Source organism: Psammomys obesus, unplaced genomic scaffold (genome assembly GCF_907164565.1).
Source record: "Psammomys obesus unplaced genomic scaffold, mPsaObe1.curated_primary_1811, whole genome shotgun sequence".
In the NCBI taxonomy this organism is placed as follows: domain Eukaryota; kingdom Metazoa; phylum Chordata; class Mammalia; order Rodentia; family Muridae; genus Psammomys; species Psammomys obesus.
The window spans coordinates 95,719-121,170 of record NW_026589826.1 but is presented as its reverse complement, the minus strand read 5'-3'; the positions used below and the strand labels follow the sequence as shown (position 1 = coordinate 121,170).

Below are 25,452 nucleotides of genomic sequence, written 5' to 3'. Positions count from 1 at the left end.
ATGCATCGTTTACTTTGTTGCTGTAATAAAATATAATGACTAAAAGCAATTTATGGAGGAACAAGTTTATTTTTGGTTTATGGATCTTTATGAAATGTCCAAAATGGGGAGGAAATTGTGGCAGCAGCTGCCCAGAGGCAGTGAAATGGGACTTGTGGGTAAGGCCATAAACTATCAAGTCCCGTCGCTGGTGATGTACTTCCTCCAGTAAGGCTCCATCTCCCATAATCTCCACAAACGTGTCTCCAACTGGAACCAAGTGTTCAAATGCTTGAGCTTCTGGGGACCTTTCTCATTCAAAAATCAGAATAGCAATAAAATAGACTTGATTGAATTATATAAAAGTAGAAGAAAATATGGATGAAATTGTAGATCATATTCAGTGAAAGAAATCAGACTCAGAAAACCAAATATTGCTAATTTTCTCCCATATATTGAAGCTAATTTTTTAAAGATATATTAAGCATGAGGAACTATATTTAAGAAGAGAAAGGGGACCAGAAGGTGAGCAAAGAGAAGAGAAGATAATGTAGAGGTGTGAGTGTGATCAAAGCATGTTTATTTATATGAGAATGTCATAAGAAAACTCTTCATTTTTGTGTAACCAAAATATGGGAAAAATAAATGTGTAGAGATAAATTCTGTAACTTTATACTCTTTAGGTTAAAAGAAAATGAGTATTCTAAAATTGAAGGTCTGCTGATCGTTAAGAGAGTGAATGTCAGACTCTTACTTCCCTGGGAGCTCTGGAGATATCCACGAAATGAAACATGCCTTCCATCACCACTGACTTTCACTATTCATGGCACTGGTAATATTAACTAATGTACTCAGACATGATAAAGAAATTAGGTAGTGAACTTGTTAGATTTTTGTCAATTTGACCATACAAGGCAGAGTCATCTGAGAAGAGAAAACCGCAGGTGGAAAAAGTGCCTCCATCAGACAGGCCTGTAGGTTAGTCTGTGGGGCATTTTCTTGATTAATAATTGATATGGGGAGGAGGCCCAGCCCACAGTAGGAGGTGCCATTCTTGGATAAGAGATCCAGGATGTATTAAAAAGAAGTTAAGCAGGGGCCATCCGGAAGAGAGAGACACCCAAGTACCTACCCCAGCAATGCCACTATGATAGGGGAGAGGTGGGGGAGAAAAGAGGATGTGTGGAGAAATGAGAGAAAAAGCAAATCTTTGCGCCTGGTGCACTGTGGAGAGAGGTGGAACTGGAGATGTGAGGGTAGTGAGGAACAGGCAGATATGAGGAGCCTGTGTAACCACCTGGAGCCATGGTGATGTCTGGGCCTGAGCTGCTACCAAAGCCATGTCTGGGTCTGTGGCCCTACTGTAGTTGGGGTCTGTACTGATGGCTGTAGCCTGTGTGGCCACCCAAGGCCAACTGGATATCAGTGGTCTGGGTTGCCTGAGACCATGTTGATGTCTGGGACCTTAGCGATGGCAGGGGCCAAACTAATCTGAGTGGCTTTTGCCCCCAAATGAGGCCATGGTGACATCCAGGCCCATGCTGACATCGGAGGACATGTCTGGCTTCATGGTCTTATCACAGCCTGGGTCTGTGTTCATGTCTTAGGCCCATGCCACCAAAGGCCATGTGGATTTTTCTGGCGCTGCCAGCTGAGGCCATGTAGATGTCCCAGCACTGTGCTGAATTGGCCCCACCTGTCACCTGCATTGGGAGAGCTGGCCGTGCTCCTCATCTGCCATGTGTAGAGGGACTCAGGAGAGATGCACCCCTCCACCCTTCCCACTCCCAGCTCTACCCCTTTACTCCCATACTCTACTCGATGCCTGCAGCAGATGAGTGAGCTGGCCCTGAAGGCAAGGATGCAGGAAAACTGGTGGGTTGACCAACTCAGCTTCCACTTAGGCCTAGAGCCAGGGCCTTGAGTTGGTCCACCCCTACATCCACCCCATCTATGAACTGCTAGAGACTGTGAAGGGACTGGTCCTGCAGATGCAAAGCTTCAGGATCTCCATAACGCAGGACAACAACAGGATTCTGAGAGGGGTCCCCCTGAAGACTGATAGCACAGCAGAAGCTGGAGGCCTCAAACCGGACCAGTGACTCATTGCAATTAACATTTGCAAGTGAAGATGTTTGGGCAAAAGGACTGCAGTGTGATACACCATGACACACTGCAGCTTCCACCCTGAGATATTTGTTTGTTGGTTGGCAGGGAAGGGGGAAGTTTGCAAAGGTGCCAGGGGGGTATGGAGGGACAGAGATGACGGGGATTGGTATAAATGATGTGAAATTTATGAAGAATCAATAAAAAGTTTTTCTTTTTCTTTTTTTTTTTTTTTTTAAGTTAAGCAAGCCTTGTACAGCAAGCAAGTAAGCAGCAATCCTCCGTGGCCTCTGCATCAGTTCCCGTCTCCAGTTTCCAATCTCGAGGTCCTGTTCTGGCTTCCCTCCATGATGGATTCTAAGCATTAAGATAAAATAAACCCTTTCTGCTCCAACTTGACTTGGCCCATGGTGTTATCACAGCAAACTGCACTGCCTTCTTGTCACTCCCTCTTACACGATGTCCCCTAGCCTTGGATGCAGCAGTTGAGTTGTGGTGTGTTAAGTAGGGCTGAGCGCCCCACGGTGAGTTGTTCTCTGCATTTTGACTAGCGACCTTCTGTAACAGCCACCTGCTGCCAAAAAAGTTTAGAGACACCAATCTAGAGATACGAAAGAACAAAGTGAGCTGTCACAGGTGACACCAGGAAATGTTGGGACTAAGCACTGAGGATTCCTAGAAACTAAGTGAGGATAATTCAGAAGAAATGGAGTGAAAAGAATAAGAAAATAACTATTGCTGTCTCCATATTAGAGGGAATGCATGCACCAGGAAAATCTCAGAAACCTAAGACAGAATTTCTACCGTAAAATAATAAGGACCCAAAAAGGCTGTGGTCTATTACCAGTGAAAAACTGAGAATGTGGCTCAAAGATTTCAGAGAAAAGAAGAGGATGGGACTAGGGGAATGACTCATTCAGGAAAATACTTGCCATGCATTCTTGAGAACCCAAGCCTGACTCACAGAATCTGTGTAAAAACTTGGGTGTGGTGGCTTGCACTTGTAACCCAGGGCTGGGCAGGTGGAGGTAGGAGAATCCTCAAGCCCGTCCAACCGAATTGTGAATTCCAGGCCAATGAGAAGCACTATCTCAATGGAGATGAGTGGCATTGCTGAGAACCACACCGGTGATCATCCACTACCATCCAGATATGCCCACGTAACTACACACACAGAAGCGTGCACAGACACACACACACACATGCACACATACATATGGACCCACATGCCTGAGAAAAAACAGGAGATGAGGTGCCGTGGTGATAGAGCAACTCTGGTTCAAAAAACAAACAAACAAAAAACAAAACAAAACAAAAAAACCTTTAAACTTTTACCAATAAAAAAAAAATTCATCTCTGTGCTGGTTTAGCACCATTTTTCAAAACAAAACAGATTCCGATTCTGAACATGTATGAGGCAATGAAAAGTTTATTATAACAGCAGCAAGAAAATTAGCTCAGTGGGACAGAAGCAGTAAAGGCTGGGTGTATGGGGGCTCAGGGTAGACTTTGCAACAGCCAGATCATTTCTCAAGGACAGACCTGTCTGTTCACCAAACTGGTTAAAAGGCTGAGAGAGCTCCTAGAGGCATACCCAAACATACCAGTCACTGCGTCGTCACCTACTGGATGGCTATTTGTACTCACCCTGGATCAGTTGACTTTTAACATTTGCTTTGCCTTCAAAAAGCAGGTAGAGAACAATTTAAGGCCATTAATTAAAATGTAATTAAGCAAACTGACTTTCATTGAGAATGGTACAGCCATCTATTGCTGTCTAAACATTACCTCATGCAAAGAAATGAACTTTCTAGTAAAACATAAAAGATAGCCATCCAAAAGATGAATATAGGTGTCTAGACGCTTCAGGTGAAGATTACTCTTGAGAATCCAGAAAAGGATGCCTGGGTACATCTCACCCTCTTTTCTTTGATCTCCTGGGTAGCTTCCTCTGAGAAAGAGAACAAAGCAGTATAAGCAATGATCCATTCTGCTTGGAGTTTCACAAACTGAGGATTGGTCACTTTCTTGTGAGTCGACTGAACAATTAACAACTGCCAATTGCAACATTTCCTTCATTCCTTAGTCCTGGAAGACAGAAACTACAGCATTTGGATATTGAGGAGTAAGTTCTGTAAAGCAGGGTTGTCATGGAAAAATGCAGAAAATACAGCTAAGGTCTACTCTTACAGAGCAGATCTAGTCTTGCATAAACTGACTGAAGAGAAAGGAAGCTACCTCCCATGCTTTTACAATTAATTCAAGTATCATATTTCCATTCTCAACTTCGCTCCTAGCATTTTCTTGTCGCTCTGCAAAGGCAAATTCTGTTCTGGTGAATTCCCGCTCCATACATGCCTTTCTCCTTTCCCTCTCCAATTTATCTTCCAGGTCTCTAATCTGTTCTTCATACTCCCTTCTTATCTGTGCGAGCTCTCTCTCCAGCTCCTTTTTGTACCGTTCTTGCATTTCCAGGGTCTGTTTCTGAATCACATCCTCAGCAGTTTCATACATCTTGTTGGTAAAGCATCTTCCACCATTTTCCCTCACCATGCTCTGGACCAAGTTCAACAGTTCTGTCCTCTGGCCTTCTTGTTCAGCTCTTAAGGCTTTGTTGTTGAACAAACAGTATCGATTCTCAAACTCATGGATCAGCTCTTGAATGCTTCTGGGAGCTGTGTCTAAGTACTCATGGATATCAGTGCCTTCCAAGTCATCCTTCCTGGTGAGCAGGAGAATCATGAATCTTCTAGCCTTCTTTCCAAACATGCTCAGAATCTTCTGTGTGGCCTTATGTTCTTCCACAGTGTAACGCCCCAATGGGACCACCAGGAGCAGAGCATGAGGCCCTGGGGAGGTCAGGGCAACACAGCGAGTAATCTCCTTTCTTGTGGCAGCCTCTGGGACCTCAGTGTCAAAAACACCAGGTGTATCCACAACAACAAGCTCTCTCCCTTTCCAGGTGCTCACCCTTTTCTCACACACCTTGGTTATGGATTTTGCACAAATGCCAGAAGAAAACACTTTCTTTCCAAGAATGCTGTTTCCGGTTGCACTCTTTCCTGCCCCAGTTTTTCCCAGGAGGACAATTCTGAGTTGGGGATTTCCTTCATCTTGTTTCCCAAGATCTAGAACATCAAGGAAACAGAACCAGGTGTGAGACTCAGCCCCCAAGAGAGAAGTTCTGTAGTGTCTCGCTTGTGATCCCCACTCTCTGGATGTGTAACAGCTTTCTCCTTGCTGTCACCTCTGCCCTCTCTGGGTCTGTAACAACCTCTGGGTCTAAATGGCCAACTAAATGGTCTAAAGGAAGGACTTGACAATTGGTACCTTCTTCGATCTCCTTTCTTTACATCCTTCTTTAAATATTATTTTGAGATCCTCATTCTGACCTTTTGTGGTTTCCAAACACTCAGAGGAGAAAACATGAGTTTCAGAAGCCACTTATGATAGCCACCTGACTAACAGAATCCAGAGTGGAACATAAAGTGTGAGTTTGGGCGCATCTGCAGGGACAGATGTATTTTCTTTTGATTTATATTTAAAAATGGCAGATATAGGTGTGTGTGTGTGTGTGTGTGTGTGTGTGTGTGTGTGTGTGTGGTATTTTCTTCTTTCAACTTTCAGGCAAGTGGGGAGGTATACAAATATTAATATAGTCTCCCATGTTGGGGAGCCAGAATTCCAGGATGAAAGAAATACGTGACTGAGGACAGACAGTCTGAGATAGTCTAAGAAAGGATGTGGGGTAGTTCACATCAGCATTTACTTGGCTGCACAGTGGAGTAACCCATCTGAAAGATTTGTTGGCATTGGCTTCTTGGTCAAGGTACCAATGGTAGTTCCTATGCCATAATTAGCCAGTGTTGAGACCAAGTGATGATGACCCATGTCTAGGCTACAATACAGACCTAACCTTCCCCATCCCTGAATGCCTGCCTCTTTGGGATGTCGCGTTGTAGCTCTCCCCAGTAAAGTGTAGCCGGTAAGTCTGCTTCTGACATGCTTTGGAGGACAAGCAACAAAATTTCCAAGAACCCTTAAGCACTGTGGCCTCCCTGCTCCTTTGGCTCCTCTACAGCTTCCATGTGAAGATACTTGGACGATCTTGCTTGATAGTAAGAGCCAGGTAAGATCCCCACCATCCTGGCCATGCTAGACTACCTGACTACATCAGAGCTCCTTAAAACACAGGTTGTGACTTTGTGTGGGGCCACAAAACCGAACATAGGGAGGAAGAGAAACAGTAAAAGATTAACAACAGTAAAAGATTCTAAATGCCCAATGACTACAAATGATTTCAAAATCAAAGCTGTAATGAATCTGTAATATCTCTGATAGCACTTGCCTGTTTTATGATAAAATAGCAACCTTGCTACTGACCAACAATATGAACACTTCATTTTGCTCATACCATTCAGTATCAATAAACACTACCTGAAATATCTTGACTTGGATTGAGACTATTGCCACTTTGTATTGTGTACTTAGTGAGTGGCATTCTTACAACTGATTATTATGAATTTAAAATAGCTATCAACCCTAAAAAATGTTTGAAATGCTCTGTCCTGTGAGGTCAAATATTTAATCAAGACTTACTTATGCAAAACTAAACAAAACTAAACACAACCTGAGCACATCCATCTCACTAGTATGTAAATGTGTTTTTTTAAGTTGAAGAAAGACAATACATTTATTAACTTTAATTTTCTTGTTTACTTTTCTTGTACATGGCATATGCTTCTTCAGTGTTGTTGAAGAGAAGCTGTTAAACACAACTTGTATGAAGTTATAGTGTACAGTGAACTGCTTGAAAGAGGCTCTCACAATGTTTAACATTTCCATTGCTCATATAACTATGTTTTGTGGTAAAAACACTTAAAATCTACTTTTTATCAACTGTGAATTGAGTATGTTAACTCTGTTATGCAACAAGTCTTAAGAATGTACTCATCCTATATAACTGAAACTCCTCATGATATGAAAGGGGCAAATATACTTTAATCTTTACAAAACCTTAAATTAAATATATATATATATACTATATACATACATATGCATATATACATATCAAAATTCAGTTCAAATGTCATATGTTTGACTTGTGATCTATTTTATGTATCTAAGTACCTAGGGTCACATAAAAATTTCCTGAGGACAAGGCAGCAAATGTTTAAGAAGCCCTGAACTGCACACATCTGTGAGTCTGTTAAGACTCTGGCAGGAAAACCCTAGCCTACAACAGGTGCAGGAGTGACACATCTGTGAGCCTATGGGGACTCTGACAGGTGCATGAATGACACATCTGTGAGCCTATCTGCACTCTGACAGGTTCATGAAAGACTGCCCAACTTTAACAAATATGCTTCAAACCCAAGAAATGCTTGACTGATGATCCAGAGAATCTGGAGCAGAGATATGGTAATATTTTAAACTACTATGCTATAAGGTAGTTTAATAAAGGAGCAAAATCTCAGCTGACACAGTGAACATGGCGGTGGAGGACTGGAGTGTTCACTGGCAGGTTGATTCATTTGTTGATCAGAATGAGGCCCCTGGGAGCAGGGACTCAGAGGAGACTCCCAGCAGTGGAGAGACAGGAGCAGGATGGCTGTCACAGGTTCCAAGCTGGCCTGGGCCTCCGTATGAAAACCCATGTCAAGACAAACCATAGAGGGAACAGAAAGAAAGGATGGGAAGGGAGGGCCATGCCAACTAAGGACTGGGCCAGTGGGAGGCCATTTGGTTTCTCCTGCTCGGCCTGATGGACATAACCCAAGAGAACATAAAATCAAGAAATTTGGGAGAGCAGAGACATGAAATGAGGACAGCATAATGGTTTTCTCCTGCCCAAGTGGGGACTAATGGTTATCACAGGAGGGACTGAAGCCCTCCCTGCCTGCTTTCCCACTTCTGCAGTTTGACTCTCCTCTGACCTTGACCCCAGCTCCTCTCACCATGGCTAGTTCTTGACTGTCCCAGGATGGACTCCACACCATGGTACTGGGCTGCCATTGTAGCTTGACTCCCTGAAGATAAAGAAACAACCAATGCAAGTGATGAAAAACAGTGACCCCCACCTCCTATAGCCAACACTAAACTTTCTCCCATGAACTCAGTGCTTTGATTTCTCCTGCCTTGTCCTCCAATGCTCATCACAAATTCTTTTGTTGTTGTTGTTTCAGGCTGTAATTTTTTTTTGCACAGATTTAATTTCTTCCAGCACTTCCTTGTACTGTTCCTGGTCCTCTCCTTCTCTCAGGCTAGTGAGTGACTACTGTAGTCTCTTTTTCACGATATTCCTTCAGTATTCTCAACTTCTGGCTCAGCCCTCCACTGTGGCTTTCATGGGCATCTCTAACAAAGGCTGACCAGGATAGAACCCTTGACTTCTGATTCCCCCAGGCATGAGTTCTTGTCAATCCTCCTTTAGGAAAAGACAGAGATGTGACCAGAGAGGCCACAATCAGAGGGCCCATAGGCAGCCTTTCTGCTGTCTTCATTGTAGAAAAGAGGAAGTAAGAAGCTGTGCTGAAGGCAGTTGTGGTGGCTCACACCTGTCACCCAGCATGATCATCTCTCTCTAAAGGCACGGACCTCCCCTGTGTGTTCCCAAGATCCTAGAAGCACTTTTGTCTCTTAGACCTTTTCAGAACTTCCCCTTCCTGGGGGCACCCTCTCTAATGCCTCTCTCCTGCAGCATTGCCAACCGAAGGCTCAGGCTCTCAAGTTCACTTGTGCTTGCTGTAGCTTCACAGCAGCATTTCTTCATCAAGGACATGGTTGTAAGGTGAAATTGTTCTCTAACATTTAATTGTCTCCTCTTAGACTATATGGCAGGAAACTCTCCAGGGATAAGCACAGCCCTGGACAAAAGTGGGCCTCAATTTATTTCTTAAAGAAGCAAAATGATCCTCTTGGGTCTTTACTTCTCTCTTCATGCTGGTGACCCGTACACATCGTCATCCCTTCCTTGTTAATCAAGACACAGGCGTGCAGAAACATCAGCTCATTCCTAAATCTTCCTGTAACTAATGCCCATTAACATGTTTTCAAACACTGGAGCCACTGTGGTCAAGACAGGCTGGAATGCTCTCCTTTGAAATGTCATGGGCTGTACAACCAGGACCTGTATTTCTATAGGTACTGATTTCATTGACTAAGAAGTCCCCCCTCTGCCTAAGACCAAACATCCAATATTGGCTTCAGAACTGTAGTCACAGTGACTGTAACCTCCCTACTTAGACCCACCTAGAGGGAGGTCAACTCTTCTATGAACACTGGAAAGAATGGCTCCCAAGAGGCAGGTTCTCTAGGAAACAGCTTAAAGGAAAAAAATAACAGTGACTGCTGATCCTGACCTGTATGCCAGCTTGGTGGAGGACATATGACCAGCTGGGCCTGTTAGGAATCTGCCATCACTACCTTCTCCCTGCCTGCTCTCTCCAAGCCAATCTATTCATTTTCTTCCTGGAAGAGTCAAGTTAAAGTTTTTACCAGTGACAGAAAACTTTCTCTGTAGAGAAAGTGCAGTGAACCCTGAAGCACACATGAATTCGTGGGGCTCAACCTTCAACATGGATTACAGCCTAATGTCAGCAGGCAGGAAACAGAAAACATCAACTACAACTTCCAAGAGCAGGTTTGTCGGGAGGTTTACTACACACAGACAACAGACAGGCACCCTTCTCACCAATTTCAGCACCCTACCTACCACCCCTGTTTTCTTACCTGAAAATCTGGGTCCTGTGGCCTTCTCTGATTTTGCAACAATGCTAAAACCAGAAAAGAGAGCAGAGTGGCGAGAGGAAGCCAGGGGGAGGAACTGTGGAAAGAGGAGTGTGTGAGAGACCCACCCACCTTCCTAGCTAGCTGCTCTGCAGAACTTCCTGCAGCCCTCTTGCTCTGTGCCCTCTAAGGGGTACCCAGGGGCTGCTGGTAGCTGCTGAGCATTTGGAATGTGTTAAATCAGTTGCATAAATAGAGCTTTCATGATAGCCGCTTTTCTCAGTGTCAGGGCTTTGTCCACTACAATATGCTCCATCTAGTAACTAATGGGTAGTCTGCCCTTGTTTGGCAGAACATTCCTTAAATACGAATGACAATGACTTAGTTGGCAGTGAATCTCCTGTGTGCTTACTTATTTAAGCCACGGTGCGGGGGGATTCCTTTTCAATAGCACATAATAGAATCTACTTTTAATTTGGATTTTAGACATTTTATACTTCATGTTATTAGTGATACCGTTGGATTTAATGGGACATCTATATCATATCTTCTCCCCTCAGGTCACAGGTCTCATTGCAGATGAGGATATGGAAAGGAGGCAGTGAATATCTGCAGTGAGACAGTGTTTGCTGGACATGGTAAGGTCATTTCACACACAAACATGCACAAACCAAAACCCTAGCACTGATGGGCAAAGGTTCATGAAGTCATGAGCAATGGGCAAATGACTGCAGCTAGTGTGTGTGTATGTGTTTGTGTGTGTGTGTGTGTGAGGGAGAGAGAGTTGTGAAGCTTTTCTAAGAACAGTGGCCCTAAAAGGCTACCCATATGCTAGTAGATGAGCCCACATGCAGATTTAAAAAAAAATGGATCAGAGAGGGTATATGAATTTGAGAGGGAAAGGAGAGGGCTAGAGAAAGAATTAGAGAGGAAACAAAGGGAATGTAATTGATTAAACACATGTGGATACATAAAATTCTCAAACAACAAAAAAAATTATCATCCTGCTACCAGTTTTTTCTCTCTGCAACCTGCTTTTTCTCTTCTTTTCTCTATTATTCTGCCTACTTTGGGACTGATCCTTATGTAATTTCACTTTTGTTTCTTCTTGGCTTATTCAGGACAACTTTCTCTCTCTCTCTTTCTTTCTCTCTCTCTCTTTGTGTATGTGCACGTGTGTATTTTCTTTGGCCTCCATGCATACCTCTTCAACTTGGGACAGTCTCCTTTCAATTCATATTTAAGCTCTCCACATATATACCAGAAGAACCTCATGTCTCCACACTGTTGTTTTCATGTACTTGACATCCACATAGTTTATAAACCCCAAGGGACCACCAACTCTGGATAGTCACATGGGCAGAGTTTAGCAGGAAAAGCCTAGAGTTTGGATCCCTAACATAAACAATAAAGTGATGTAGGGGAAAATATTGAGTTGGATTAGCACATCCAAGAAATCTATCTATAGTTACTTCGATTCTCCAGGTTCATCTGTGAAATCTGCTAACTTGCACAGTCACCACACTTCAAAATGATGATGAGAGAGGCCCTGACAAACCTCAGTTTCTCACCATAGGCCTTCTAAACTCTCTTTTCATCTTCCCATGTACTGCAAAGTTTACTGAAGGGTCCCCTGAGTTTGTAGCCGTAACTGTGGTGCTGGGACTAAAAATGTCCACATGCAATCATAATTGAGAGAAGAGTTTGTGACAGATGACACTGGTCAGCCGTAAAACCTTCTAGCCATATGCCTTTTTCTTTTTTACAACAATTTGTTTTTTTTTATGTTTCCTCTCTGCTATATAAACTGATATTGTTCTTCAATTCTTGTGCTCCTTTCCCAGACTTAGACAAATTTCTGATCCACCTCAAAGTTTTATGGCAAAGAGACATAAGGGTGATTTTTTCATAGCAATTTTCAAGAGATTGTCAACTTGACAGCTGATGTCAGCCCATTTCCCAGAACCCTGTGTCGAAGATAGTTAGTGTTAAATGTACTTGTGTGCTAAAACACTTCCTCCCTTGCTAGAGCTCACTGGCAGAGCCAAATAGTTCTTGAGTGGGGAGTGAGGATTGAAAGAAAATTTAAAAACCAACACACTACACATGGGATCAGTTTTAGAGAGCCGCCAGTAGAAACTATCACACTGATCCCTTTTTATAGTCAAAGCAAAGCACCTTGAGGCAATGAACTGGTTCAAGGAGAAGTCAAACTTGTTTACCTTGACCACCTATATGTGTGATCCTCATACAAACAAAAGGAAGTGAACTTGGCAAAACATCCTGTCTATCCCTGTCAAAACATGCTTTTCTCTGAGAACTCAATAACAAAGCAGCCTGACAAACAAGTGGCTCTCTACACTCCTTGTATCAGCCACAGACATTTCCTGTCCTCTAACCTTCACCTTTTGTCTTAAAAACACATGAGTTGTAGTCATCTTACAGGGTGGAAAGGTTAAAATAGAGGGGCCATTACAGCCTGTAATTAACATGAGATGGAACCTGAAAGAGACTGTGGGGAAGGGTTGAGAAATGGAGAAACACCTCAGGGAGATATCAGCTTGATAGATGGTATTGAGAGTTCTCCTGGGTGTCACTTTGGACTTGTACTGGCCCAAAGCAGAACTTTCCTCTGTCTTCCACCTGAAGAGGAGACTTAGTTTTGGCCACTCACAGCTCAGTCTTGAGTGGGTGTGATGTTTGTACAACATCACAACCTTTTAGGATCATTTGTAGTAGACTCTAAAATGCCTAAACTACTAATAAAATACTTGGCAAATTCATTATAAAAGTTATCAGAATTGTCCTGGAGAAATGGGCCAGTAACTAGGAATGCTGGCTGCTCTTCTTGTGGACCTAGGCTGTCTTCCAGCACGCCTGTGGTGGCTCACAACCACCGTTAGTCCACTTTAGTGGCTCTGACATTCTCTTCCAGCCTCTGTGGGATCCAGTCACACATATACATTCAAGCAAAGCACCTGTACATGTATAAAACTTTTAAGATAATCTGAATAAAGTTCACAGCTGGGAAAGACCATGATGCCATCATTCCCTAAGTAAAGAGATTCTGGAAACATGTGGAAGAGGGACATAGTCTCCAGCTGTGTACCAACTAGTGAACTCAATTGGCTCTAATGTATAGTCTCAAACTCGTGGTCACATGAGCAGCCATACTTAAAATCTGTGAGACACAAAGCAAAAGAAAAAGTCATAAATTTGGAGAACAGATTTGTAGGGAAGAAGGGAAAATGGGAAGTATGGGAGAAAAAAACAAGTATAGAGAGTAACCAGAGTATGTTATATGCACAGAATTGCCAACAAAAATTATTACTGAAAACAAACAATAAAAATATTTTTTATAGAGGAGATTCAAAATGGCAGAATTGATCACACACTGTGACTGATCAGCAGGAAAGCAGTGACTGCACAGAAACTAAGAGACTGAACTGTGTGCCTCAAAACACCAGAAACTGTGTTTCCCAGATGATATCAAAGTAAACTAATAAAAATCCATAAAAAAAACACAGGAAGATACATTCAAACATATTGAGGCCATTAGATAGGCTGGTAGAGAGGAAATGAATAAATCACTCTAAGAAATACAGAAAAATTCAATCAGGTGAACAAAATCAATAAAACAGTTCAAGATTTTAAGATGAAAATGGAAGCAATAAAGAAAGCACAAACTGAGGCAATCCTGGAAAGAGAGAAGTTATAGAAGAAAATAAGAACTATGAGGTAAGCATCTCCAACAGAGTATAAGAGAGGGAGGAAAGAATCTCAGGTGTAGAAGATACAATAGAAGAAATTGATGCCTTGTCAAAGAAAATGTTATCTCTAAAAAGTTTCTGACACAAAACATCCAAGAAGTCAAGGACAACATAAAAAGACAAAACCTAAGAATAATGAGAATAGAGGAAAAAGATTTCATCTCCAAGGCCCAGAAAATATTTTCAACAATATCATTGAAGAAAAAAATTTTCCAATTTAAAGAAAGAGATGCCAATAAGCATACATGAGGCCTACAGAACACCTAATAGATTAGACCAGAAGAGAAAATCCTTCTACCAAAGAGCTGGAGAGGACAGGAACTCCACAAGGAGAGCAACAGAACAAGATAATTTGAACAGAGGGAACTTCCCAGAGACTCATACTCCAACCAAGAACTATTCATGGAGATAACCTAGAACCCTGACAATGCAGCCACTTCTGATGAGAACTGATAGACTAAAATCAGAAAGAAGGAGAGGAGGACCTCCCCTATCAGTGGACTTGGGGAGGGCCATGCATGCAGAAAGGGGGGGAGGGTGGGACCGGGAGGGGAGGAGGGAGGGGCTTATGGGGGAATACAAAATGAATAAAGTGTAATTAATAATGATAACAATAAAGTAAAAAAAAATAATCAAAATATTAAATGTACCAAACAAAGAAAAAATATTAAAAGCTGCAAGGATAAAAGGCCAAGTAACATATAATGGCAAACCTATCAGAATCATAGCTGACTTCTCAACAGAGACCATGAAAGCCAGAAGTGACTGGACAGATGTTGTGCAGATCTTAAGAGAACACAGATTCAACCCAGACTACTATACCCAGCAAAACTCTCAATCATCATAGATGTAGAAAACACTATATTCCATGAAAAAAACAAATTTAAACAGTACCTATCCAGAAATTCAGCCATACAGAAGATATTAGAAGAAAATATCCAACCCAGGAAGATTGCCTATACCCAGGAAAATGTAGGAAATAAATAACGTCACTACAGCAAAACTAGAAGTAGACAAGCACCCAAACACATTATTACACCAACATCAAAATAAACAGAATGAACAGTCATTGGTCATTAATCTCTCTCAACATCCATGGTCTCAACTCTCCAATAAAAAGACAGAGACTAAAAGAATGGATGCATAAATAGGACCCAACATTCAGCTGCACACAAGAAACATACCTCAGCCCCAATGATAGACATTACTTGAGAGTAAAGGGCTGGAAGAAAGTTTTCCAAGCAAACAGACCTAAGAAGAAAGCAGGAATAGCCATTCTAGTATCTAATAAAATGCACTTTCAACCAAAATTAATCAAAAGAGATGAGGACTATGATACTTCATAGTCATCAAGGAAAATTCCACCAAGATGACATCTCAATTCTGAACATCCATGTCCCAAATAGAATGGCACCTGCATTTGTGAAAGAAACATTAATAAAGCTTAAACCACATTCATTCCCACACATTAACAGTGGGGGACTTCAACACCCCACTCACATCAAAGGACAGGTCAATGAAACAGAAGCTAAACTGAGAAAAAATGACACTAACAGATGTCATGAATCAAATGAACCTAACAGACATCTACAGAACTTTACACCCAAACACAAAAGACTATCCATTCCTCTCAGCATCTCACAGAATCTTTTCTAAAATTGACCATATAGTGGGTCACAAAGCAAGCTAAACAGATATAAGAAGACTGAAATAACACCTTGTATTCTATCACACCATGATGGACTAAACAACCAAACTTTGGCAGAGTGCAGGGAGTCATAGGAAAGAGTCAGGGGATAGAAGGATCCAGAGGGGACAGAAGCTCCAAAGGAAGACCAAGAGAGCCAGTAAATCTGGGCCCAGAGATACCTGCAGAGACTGATATGCCAACCAATGACCATGTGTGGAGAGGACCCAGAACCTCTGCTCATAAGTAGTTCAATCTCCATGTGGGTTCCCTAGTAAGGGGAGCAGGGGCTGTCTATAACATGGACTCTGTTGCCAGCTCTTTGATCATTTTCCCCTGTTGGGGGTCCTTGCTAGACTACAGAGGAAGAGGATGTAGGCAGTCCTAATTAGACTTGATAGTCTGGGGTCAGATGGCAGGGGAAGAGGGCTAATGGGACTAGGGAAGGGGGTTAGTGGGAAAGAGGGAGGGAGGGGTCTATAATCAAGAACCGAAGTGAATAAATTATAAAACTAAAATTATATTAAAAATAAAGTGACAAGAATTATAAAAAAATATTTTTGTTATTGACCATTTTCAACCAATAATACTTAAAATATCCTCGAGGTATAAGAATGGGCATGAGTGAGACTTTCTGAAAATATTCTGTGCATTTGTTCTGCCATATTTTATTTCTGTTTAACAACATATCAGAGATTTCAAAGTGAAGATAAGTTGGCTTATAGAAACTACATGGTAACACTGTGGTCAAGCACCTATTACATACCACATTGGCAAAACACCAACAAAAGTGATCAGAAAGCTCTCAAGACTATAAAATTGAAAGTGTCTGTAATAATGAGATGTTTGAACAAACAGTTTGAAGACAAGAGTACAGTGGACAAGGTACCGACATCCAACACAAATCCAGACAGGCTGGAGGTGATAGTGACAAAGACTGGACCACAAAAGGGGCCTCAAGTTCAGAAATGCCAGGTAAAAAGAACTAGGCTACTAGAGGATGAAGTTGGGGCTTGTCGAAACAGCGGGCCCCAAAATCCCCTCGGCCCCCTAATTCAGAGTACTGCATTTCATCTTCTCCTAAAACAATGGTCAGAGGGTTCTTTTGTGAGGGTTAGAACATTTCTTGAAAGCCTTGCACATCCAGTACTTGGGGTTCATTGCACATGGTCATCTGTGTCTGCTCTGGCACCTGTAGTGGAAATCTGAGGCCCATGACAGAGCTTCCAGCCAGCTTTCCTAATGACTAATTTATTTTAAATCAGTAAATGAGGTGTGTGTGTGTGTGTGTGTGTGTGTGTGTGTGTGTGTGTGTGTGTGTGGCCTCTGAGTGCAGATACCAGAGGAGGGCAGAGGTACTGGATCTCCCTGGAGCTGGAGCAACAGGTGGTTGTGAACAGGCTATGGGAGCTGGGAACAGACTTTGGATCCTCTGTAAGAGCAGTGCAGGTTCTTAACTGCTGAGCCATCTTTCTAGCCCCTAGTAACTTATTCTGAGATGAAAAGGCAAGCAAGCAGAACTCACATTTGAAGGAAGACTGCAACCCAAGAGAGATAAGGACAAGAACATGTAGCCCTGAAAGAAACGGCCATCTCAGGATTCAAAAGTGAGAAAAACTGACCATGCATACTATCATTTGCAGTAACGTGGATGAGTCTGGGAGACACTATGCTAAGAAAAGACAAATACTTCCCCATCTAATTTTCACATACAATCTAAAGAGGCCAATTAGTGATTAAGGGATGCTCAGCCACATTCCACAGACACATCTCCAACAAAACTCCTGTACCTAAGGCTCAGGGAACATATCAGAGGAGGGAGCAGAAAGTTGTTAGAGTCCGAGGACCAGGAAATCTGGTGTGAGAGTGTGTCTCCTAGAAATGACAGGAAAACTTCATCTATGATAACTCAACAACATGTAGTACCTGAAGAAGACCTCAGCAGGCATAACACCAACAGAGATGCTAACTTAGAAGGGGGAAATCTCATGAGATCCTGTCCCTCATGAGAACCACATGCAAGTAAGCAATGCTGCAGCAGGAGAAATTGTGTCCTCAGGGATGAACAATACCAAGTGGTCAGCACCACAATCTAAAAACACAAGTGCTAGTAAATAGACTGAGCAAGTTGTATTTACATATTCATGTATACATACCTGTGTTATGATAACAACTAAAGAAAAGGAGGCAAGGAATCTGAAAGGGGGCAAGGAGGAACATGAGGGGGTTAAAAGGAGGCAATATAAGGGAGAAATTATTTTAATTACAAAAAATTTTAAAAGTCAGTTGGGGATAGGGTTCATGTCTAATAATTGCCTCAGTTTAATTATATATGTGTGTGTGTGTGTGTACTACATATATATGAAAGCCACAATGTCCACATTCAAAGTAAGAAGTTTTATTTATCAATTATGCCTTAATCAATCAAGAAATCTAAGATATTGCTATAACCACCCTTAGAAAATTCAATGTACTACATTAACAAATTATGGCAAATTATAAAGAACCCGCAGAACTTGATGATAAGACCTTATTGCTAAAGACACTTATACTATGTTTGTGAGATATGAAGAAATTAGACTGGAACTGATCAGGAAGCTTCCTCCCCACTGGCTAGCTTTCATGTTGCTGAAAATTGCTATGTAGGTTGATGGGGAAGAAAAAAAAATCATCAATATCCTTAATTATGTACAAACCTATAAACTACAGTGCCAAACTGTGCCAACCTACCAGGCAAGTGGGCCCACTTGTACAGTGCTGATATGACTATTATGGGCATAACCAAAGGCTTTCTGATTGGATTTAAGGCCCTATTTCATAGGAGGGAACTCATGTGTGGTACTGTAACCCTAATCAAAAACCCAGTGCTGGGGAAGCCACAGGCCACAGTGGAGACTCCCTAGTGTTTAGCTAAAATTGACATGACACTAAACTGCAGTCTATTTACTTATACCCACAGCAAATGCTATTCTTACCCTCCATCAAAGAAGCCCCTCTTTGCAGAGAATACCAGGGAATGCAGAGACTCATGCCTGCTCAAAATGATGAGAACAAGTGATGACTGAGTGCTCAACCCTAAAGGGGACACTTACACCACTTCTTTTAATATTCAGGAAACAGTCATTACTGTCATGAGCTCACAGTAGCTATGTTCCTGCCAACAATTAGTCACCAGATGGATGGAAGGGGAGGAGCTCATGGGAACCTAGTCCATCCTGCTCAACTGGTAAAACTACTGCTGGAAAAGGTAGAGTCATTGTCCTCCATTGTATTCCTTCTGGTGAGCGCACTACACTCTGATAGATTATGCTAAACTTGTCACAAACATGGACCTAGCTAAATTTTTTTGGATCCCAAAGCAAAAGATACCAAAACAAAAAGATATGAATGAAATTAGAACACATATGTGTGTATGTATCAAATTGTCAAAGAACAAATGCCAGTAACAAAAAAAAAAAAAAGAAATTTACATCAAAGCACCAACTTGTTCCAAATATTTGAAAGTATTTTTTTTATCTTTTCGAAAATATATGTAAATATATCCTTTTCAGCTGCTTCCTTTATATTTCTCATTTTTTCTTCATAATCTCTCCTTGCAGAATCAATTTTTTCTATCTTTTCTTTTTCTGATTTATTAGCATATTCCTTTTCTATTTTGTCAATTTCAACACTGAATTCTTGAGCATAAGTTTCCATCAGAATCCTTTGATTTTTGTTTAGTGTTTTATCTATGTCCTGATATATGTGGTCAGAAAAGTAAGACCCTCCGTTTGTGTCCACCATGTTCTCTATCAGTTCCACCAGCTGCTGCACTTGGTCTTCTTGCTCAGCCGCACCTGCTTTGTTATTGAAGGCCAGGTAGCGGTTCCCACACTGCAGGATGATATCATTTACCTTTTCTCCTGCTTTAACTAAAAAGCTGTCAAGGCTCTGATCTTCAAGGGCATCTTTGTTAGTAAACAAGATAATCATGTACTTCATGGCTGCCTTCCCAAAAATACCCTTGATCAAATCAACAGTTTTCTGCTCTTCCTCAGTGTAGCGGCCCAGCCTCAGAACCAGGATAATGGCATGAGGCCCAGGGCAGGAGTAGAGGACACAGCGGCTGATTTCTAAACATGTAGTTGTCATGGTCTCCTTGGTGTCAAAGAGCCCGGGAGTGTCGACCACAACAAGGACTCTCTTCTTCCATGTCCTGGATGCTCTCTGGCAGGTCTTGGTAACAGCATGGGCAGCAATCTTAGACTCAAACTGGCGTCTCCCAAGGATGGTGTTTGCTGTAGCACTCTTTCCATTTCCGGTTTTCCCTACCAGAATGATCCTCATATTAGTGTTCGCATGGCCAGCCATGTTGAGGTAAGCCGACTCTGAAGATCAGGAGTGCAAGTATCTTAAGGGACAGAAGGAAAAGAAAATAGCCTATTAGATAAGTGGGAACAACCCCCAAACCTTCCTTTTTTGCCTTCCCTCCCTGAAATTTTGCAATGTTCTATTGTCTTTATGCATCTCTACAGAGACACAAAGGTGAAACATTACTATGGAGGAAATTGAGTAATTAAAGTTTCTCCACAGAAAAATCATGCTCTATGTGATTCCACAGGAAAATGCCACTGGCATGTGTATAGCAGTGTTCACATAGAGGTCAGAGGATGACTCTGTGGTTTCAGCTCTATCCTTCCACCTCATGTGGGTTCTGTGCATGGAACTCCAGTTGCCAGGCTTGCATAGGAAGTACCTCTATATGCTGAGCCCTCTCATTAGCACCCACTCACCCAGCTTTCAAACCTTTCATACTTTCAAACCTCTGATAATCTGGATGACATTTAGACTGATCTTGATAGCATGGAAAAGCTATTCCTACTCTTGTTACCAGTGTCCCTGGCAATATTGGAACAAGTGTGCCTGGGCCAGTCCAGTGCAAGGTCTGAGACTGAGTGCAGCCAAGTCTCTACTGTGCCAAATACCTGAAAGCCCAGCCAGGAAGAACAGTGGGATGAGTATAGTGTTCAACAATTTGCTATATATTTTGTGACAATCTAGGAGAGGCATTCAAAGACTCCAAACATAAAGAAACAATAAGGAAGACTGAAGCAGGTGGATCTCAATGAGTTTGTGGCCAGCTTTTTCTATAGAGCAAGTTCCAGGACAGGCAATGGTACATAGAGAAATTCTGTCTTACATTAAAAAAAGAAAGAAGGAAAGGAAGAAAGAAAGAGGAAGAAAGTGGAGTTGCTTTGTATCCAGCCACTTTGCTGAAAGTGTTTATCAGCTGAAGGAGTTCTCCGGTTGAATTTTTGGGGTTGCTCATGTATACTATCATATCATTTGCAAATAGTGATACTTTGCTTTCTTTCCGATTTGTATCCCCTTGATCTCCTTTAGTTATCTTATTGCTATAGCTAGGACTTTAAGAACTATACTGAAGAGATATGGAGAGAGTGGGCAGCCTTGCCTTGTCCCTGATTTCAGTGGGATTGATTTAAGTTTCTCTCTGTTTAGTTTGATGTTGGCTATAGGCTTGCTGTATATTGCCCTTACTATGCTTAGGTATGTGCCTTGTATCCCTAAGTGAAGAATCCCAGAATCAGAAAGACACACACAATATATACTCACTTATAAGTGGATATTAGACATATAACATAGGGTAAACATACTAAAATCTGTATTCCTAATGAAGCTCAGCAAGAAGGAGGACCCTGGGTAAGATGATCAATCCTCACTCAGGAAGACAAACGGGATAGACACTGGAAGAAGGAGAAAACAGGAAACAGGACAGGAACCTACCACAGAGGGCCTCTGAAAAATTCTACCCAGTAGTATATCAAAGTAGATGCCGAGATTCATAACCAAACTTTGAGCAGAGTACAAGAAATCTTATGAAAGAAGGGAGAGATAGAAAGACCTGGAGAGGACAGGAGCTCCACCAGGAGAGCAACAGAACCAAAAATCTGGGTCTTTTTTAAGACTGATACACCAACCATGTACCATTCATGGAGATAACCTAGAACACCTGCTCAGATGTAGCCCATGGCAGCTCATTCTCCAAGTGGGTTCCCTAGTAAGGGGAATAGGGACGGTCTCTGACATGAAATCAGTGGCTGGCTCTTTGATTGCCTCCCTCTGATGGAGGAGCAGCCTAGTCAGGCCACAGAGGAAGACAATGCCAGTCCTGATGAGACCTGATAGCCTAGGGTCAAATGGAAGGGGAGGATTGTTGGGATACATAAGCAGGCATCTCTACAGCCAGCCCCAAGGGACCTGACAAACTGGATATCAGGCATCTGTGAAGCCACCTATGGACCACCTGGAACCATCTGCATATGCTCTGGGTCACTTTATAAGAGAACTCAAAGCTCCTCCTCTCTTTCTCTCCTGCCCTGACCAGAGATGGTCTCTGTGACCTTTTTCCCCTTCCATTTTCCCTTCCCTTTTCAATTCCTTTCCCCCATTCCTTAATAAACCTCTCACGTGGAACCAGTGGTGTGATTTGTGAACCTGCCATGTAACTCTGTTGCACAATCCTAACAAAGAGAACCTCCTCAATCAGTGGACTTGGAGAGGGGCATAGGAGGAGATGAGGGAAGGTGGGTAGGATTGGGTGGGAATAAGGGAGGGGGTTACAGCTGGGATACAAAGTGAATAAACTGTAAAAAAATAAACACAATAAAAAAGAAAGTGGAGTTGCTCATTCCTCTGATTTGACAATTACAGAGTTTAGTATGTCTTTAAATATCACTAAAATCAGAAATATGTTCACTTATCACATGTTACTAAAAAAGAAATAAAAACCCAGGACAGTTAAAACAATCCTGAATAAGGAAAGAACTGGTGGAGATATTGAAAGAATAAGATTAACTTTGTAACCTATGTTTCTTTTAATTGCCTTATAACTTATATTTTCAAGTTTAAGGCTCATGTTAATTAAAGCCTCTTAGTGCTTCTCCAGAGAACAGAGGAATGTAGAAGTTCCTGACACTGGCCATCTGTGAGGGCAGAGATAAGGAAGAGAACAAGCGGAGACCTCCACTAGGTGGAGAAAATCACTGGCCGGTGCCTGTGAGATAAACTTTGTTTGTAAACTGGGCCAAATGGCCCCAATCCTTCTCCTGAATAGCTCCTAACCTTTGACCAAAAGCCTGCAGCCCCTACTCCTCAGAACAGACACAGTATGAGTTAATCACCCTCCCATCTTTAACTGCAGTTATATCTCATATGGCAGGAAATTTCAAACTGACTTGAAGATCATATACTCCCCAGATATTTATGGCAGGGCTGACCGGACCTAAGGGTGCCCAGAACCAATTATTTTAAAAGTCAAATACTGCATCCAATCCTGAATTGCCAGGACTGCAACCCCTAAAAATTCCCGCACCTTTTCCTTTAAAAAACCCAAGGCCTTTGTCTCGCAGTGCCACTCTTTCCTGACCAGCAGGGGTGACCCCTTTGCAGGATGGTTAAAATAAACCTCTTGCAATTGTATCAATTTATCTAGTCTCCTAGATTCCCTTCATCTACTTCCTCCTGGAAATTAGGCTCTTGCTGGGCTTAACAATATCACCAGCTCAGAGCTACAGCTCTGTAGCAATAAATGAAAACATCAAGCAGGAAGGAAACCAGGGCTCTGAGGCACAGGCAACTGCAGGTTCACCCTAGGCTAGGCTGTGCCTTCAAGGGCAACTAATCTGACCTCAGCAGCCCTCCTCCATCCAAAAGCTACACATGCAAATCTGTCTGTTGTACAGGGGGGAGAAGTCAGCACACTGAATTCTATCTCTCCTCTGCCCTGGATGACCAGGCTACCTAAGGCAGTAACATTCTGAGGTAAGAGAAGTGACTTAGACTGATGATCTGAGTTGTCCCCCAACCCTGAAGACCCTGTCTTGGGGACAGGGAACTTTCTATGAAGGTTGTCAGGCTGCACTCTGTGTCCTACAGTAACAGCCAGCTATGGCTGGAGCACAGTGCAATATGCTAATTCATCTCCCTACATCCCTTGGCCCCACCACTCCAAGCAGCAGTGTAAGACCTGGGGTCTCACAGCTCAGGAGTTCAAGATCGCGCCCTTCCCAGAAACTCTCCCATACCAAGACTCGTTGCAAAAGCAAGAGGTTTATTAACCATTGTGCAATGGGGTCACCCCTGCCAGTCAGCAAAGAGGGGCGCCCAGAGACAAAGGCCTTTAGGTTTTTAAAAGAAAAATTGTGGGAGATTTGAAGTTGTAGTCTTGGCAATTTAGGATTGGATGAGGAAGCTATAAAGTAAGATAATTGGTTAGTTTTAGGTGCTCAAGCTTGGTCAGTCCTGCCAAGTGTGGATGCAGCTGCAATTTAAGGTGGGGGTGGTTAGCTCATCCTTGAAGATTAGGGGCTTCGGACTTTTGGCTGCAGGTCAAAAGCTACTCAGAACAAGTCTGGGTTCATTGCTAAGAAACACTATCTCAAAGACAAGGGTCTGGTCCTTTTTTTTGCTGAGTGAAGGTCATTGCTTTCTTGCCTTTTTTTATATCTGTCCTAACAGATAGGGTCACATTCCTCCATTCTCTGGAAAGGTACTAAGAGGCTTTAGCTTAACCTGAACCTAAAACTCAAAGTTACAGGCTTTAGAAGACATACAGGTTACAAAGCTAGTCTAACCCTTTCAGCAGCTTCCTTCCTGTGTTTCTTCAGGCACAATTCCTCCACTCCCATGGATGCCCCAGCCCCTCTGCCTTTCACTGCAAGCTCTCTGCAGTCAGACTCACCTACTGCTTCTGCAGGAACTGGCGAGGGGTCAAGGTCTTGTGCTTCTGCTTAACTATAAAGCAAAAATGCCTGCAATCCTCAAAGCCAGCAGGTCAGGAAGTTCTATGGGTGGAGCCAGTGAAGACACTGTTTGCTTTTAAAGAAACTTAAACACCATCCTGTAACTTAATGGGGGCTGTAGCTTTGTCAAGTTGAGGCCTTTTCTTTGTCTGTCTGCTATAATGTCAAGAACTTATAAATGTTTTTCCTGTTTTGTATTATTTTTTTGTTTTTGACATTACAGCCTTAATGTAGCCCAGGCTAGTCTTAAACTCACTATGTGTTGAGGGTGATCTTAATTCAAAGCTGAGACCCATGCCCCAGACTTGCCCATGCCTCAGACTCCTCTTAGCACAGCAGGAGTGGGCAGCTCCCTACCCAAATCAGGCCTAGGCCTACTCAACTCCATAGAGACCAAGGCCACCTCCTGTTAGAGTCAGTTAAGCTTCTGCATCCTGCCAAAGAACTGGCTTCTCAGAAACCACCTGACTGGCAGTCTGCTAATCTGACTGATAGGCTTGGAAAGCCCCAGCCCCAGCTATAGCACTTCCTCCTACATGCTTTGGTATTTGAACTGGTGAGTCAGTAGTAACACTGGCCTGTCTTCCACCAGGTCAACATATGTAAATTAGGTGCACTTCCTCCCTTGTTCCTTTGTCTCCCCTCCCTTGACTTGAGCTATATAAGCTAGCCTGCTTACTTCAGGAAGTGAGCTCTCTCTGGAAGCAGTGTCTGGGGTGCTCATACCTGCCACACTCACCACAGACCCTGCTCCCAGCCTCTCTGCATCCTGAGACTGCCCATGCACAATGGCTAACTGAGGTTGGGAGACTCACATCTGGCACTGGCACTGGGACCCTCTGGGACACTAGGAAGAGGGACAGTACTCCCCTCCAAGGAGCGTTACTGTTTGCCCTTGCATCCCCCTGGGGGTCAGCTGGTTCTTCCTCCTTTTTACTTTCCAACTATGAGGAAGGGGCAACTGACATCTTTTGGCTGGGGCTACTCCCTGGCATTGACTGAAGACCTTCAGTCCTCTAGTCAAACCCTGACAGCCCTTCAGACATCAGCAACAACCACCTCTCTAAATCTCTGAAAGAACCCAGTAAAGCAAGGACCAGTAAAGGCCATTAGAGCAGCCGCAGGTTTTCTTCAAATTTTGGGCAGGCTTGCATGCCAGTCTTGGTTGAATCTCCTGAAATTCCTGCAGTCCTGGAAATGTTTCCCCTTTGACTGAGCACTTGTTTCCATCCTTCTCTGTCATGGAAAATTTCACTTCTCACCAGGAGTCCCAAATTAGGGGTCTTCAGGCCCTCCTCAATCTGCAGGGGTTAAACTCTACCATAAACAATTATCTTCTGGAAAGAGGTCCTACAATTAGCTCCTTAGATGATCTCCAGCA

The 25,452-nt window shown here is 42.7% G+C and overlaps 2 protein-coding genes and 1 long non-coding RNA gene across 3 annotated transcripts; 1 reads left to right on the top strand and 2 right to left on the bottom strand.

Moving 5' to 3' along the window:
- Window positions 1-554: 554 nt before the first annotated feature.
- Window positions 555-2,479, top strand: LOC129675434 (uncharacterized). Its single transcript, XR_008719934.1, has 2 exons — window positions 555-811; window positions 2,326-2,479. It is a non-coding gene; the product is annotated as an uncharacterized LOC129675434 (long non-coding RNA).
- Window positions 2,480-3,494: 1,015 nt separating this feature from the next.
- LOC129675436 (GTPase IMAP family member 4-like) lies at window positions 3,495-9,847 on the bottom strand. The gene is made up of 3 exons (XM_055605454.1): window positions 9,817-9,847; window positions 8,043-8,114; window positions 3,495-5,213 (listed from the first exon to the last, which is right to left on the bottom strand). Exons 2-3 carry the CDS (start codon window positions 8,098-8,100, stop codon window positions 4,285-4,287), a joined length of 987 nt encoding a protein of 328 aa, XP_055461429.1. The 5' UTR covers window positions 8,101-8,114; window positions 9,817-9,847; the 3' UTR covers window positions 3,495-4,284.
- An 8,868-nt stretch (window positions 9,848-18,715) lies between these two features.
- LOC129675439 (GTPase IMAP family member 9-like) lies at window positions 18,716-24,076 on the bottom strand. Its single transcript, XM_055605456.1, has 2 exons — window positions 24,011-24,076; window positions 18,716-19,660 (listed from the first exon to the last, which is right to left on the bottom strand). The coding sequence occupies exon 2, from the start codon at window positions 19,618-19,620 to the stop codon at window positions 18,742-18,744; it is 879 nt and encodes a 292-aa protein (XP_055461431.1). The 5' UTR covers window positions 19,621-19,660; window positions 24,011-24,076; the 3' UTR covers window positions 18,716-18,741.
- Window positions 24,077-25,452: the final 1,376 nt, after the last annotated feature.

What these genes read in the sequence shown, in the direction of transcription:
- LOC129675439 (XM_055605456.1), bottom strand. Translation starts at nt 19,620, where the DNA reads ATGGCTGGCCATGCGAACACTAATATGAGGATCATTCTGGTAGGGAAA.
- LOC129675436 (XM_055605454.1), bottom strand. Translation starts at nt 8,100, where the DNA reads ATGGCAGCCCAGTACCATGGTGTGGAGTCCATCCTGGGACAGTCAAGA. An exon ending in ACAGTCAAGAACTAGCCATG is followed by an intron (nt 5,214 to 8,042) that starts GTGAGAGGAGCT and finishes TTGATGTTCTAG; the next exon opens with ATCTTGGGAAACAAGATGAA.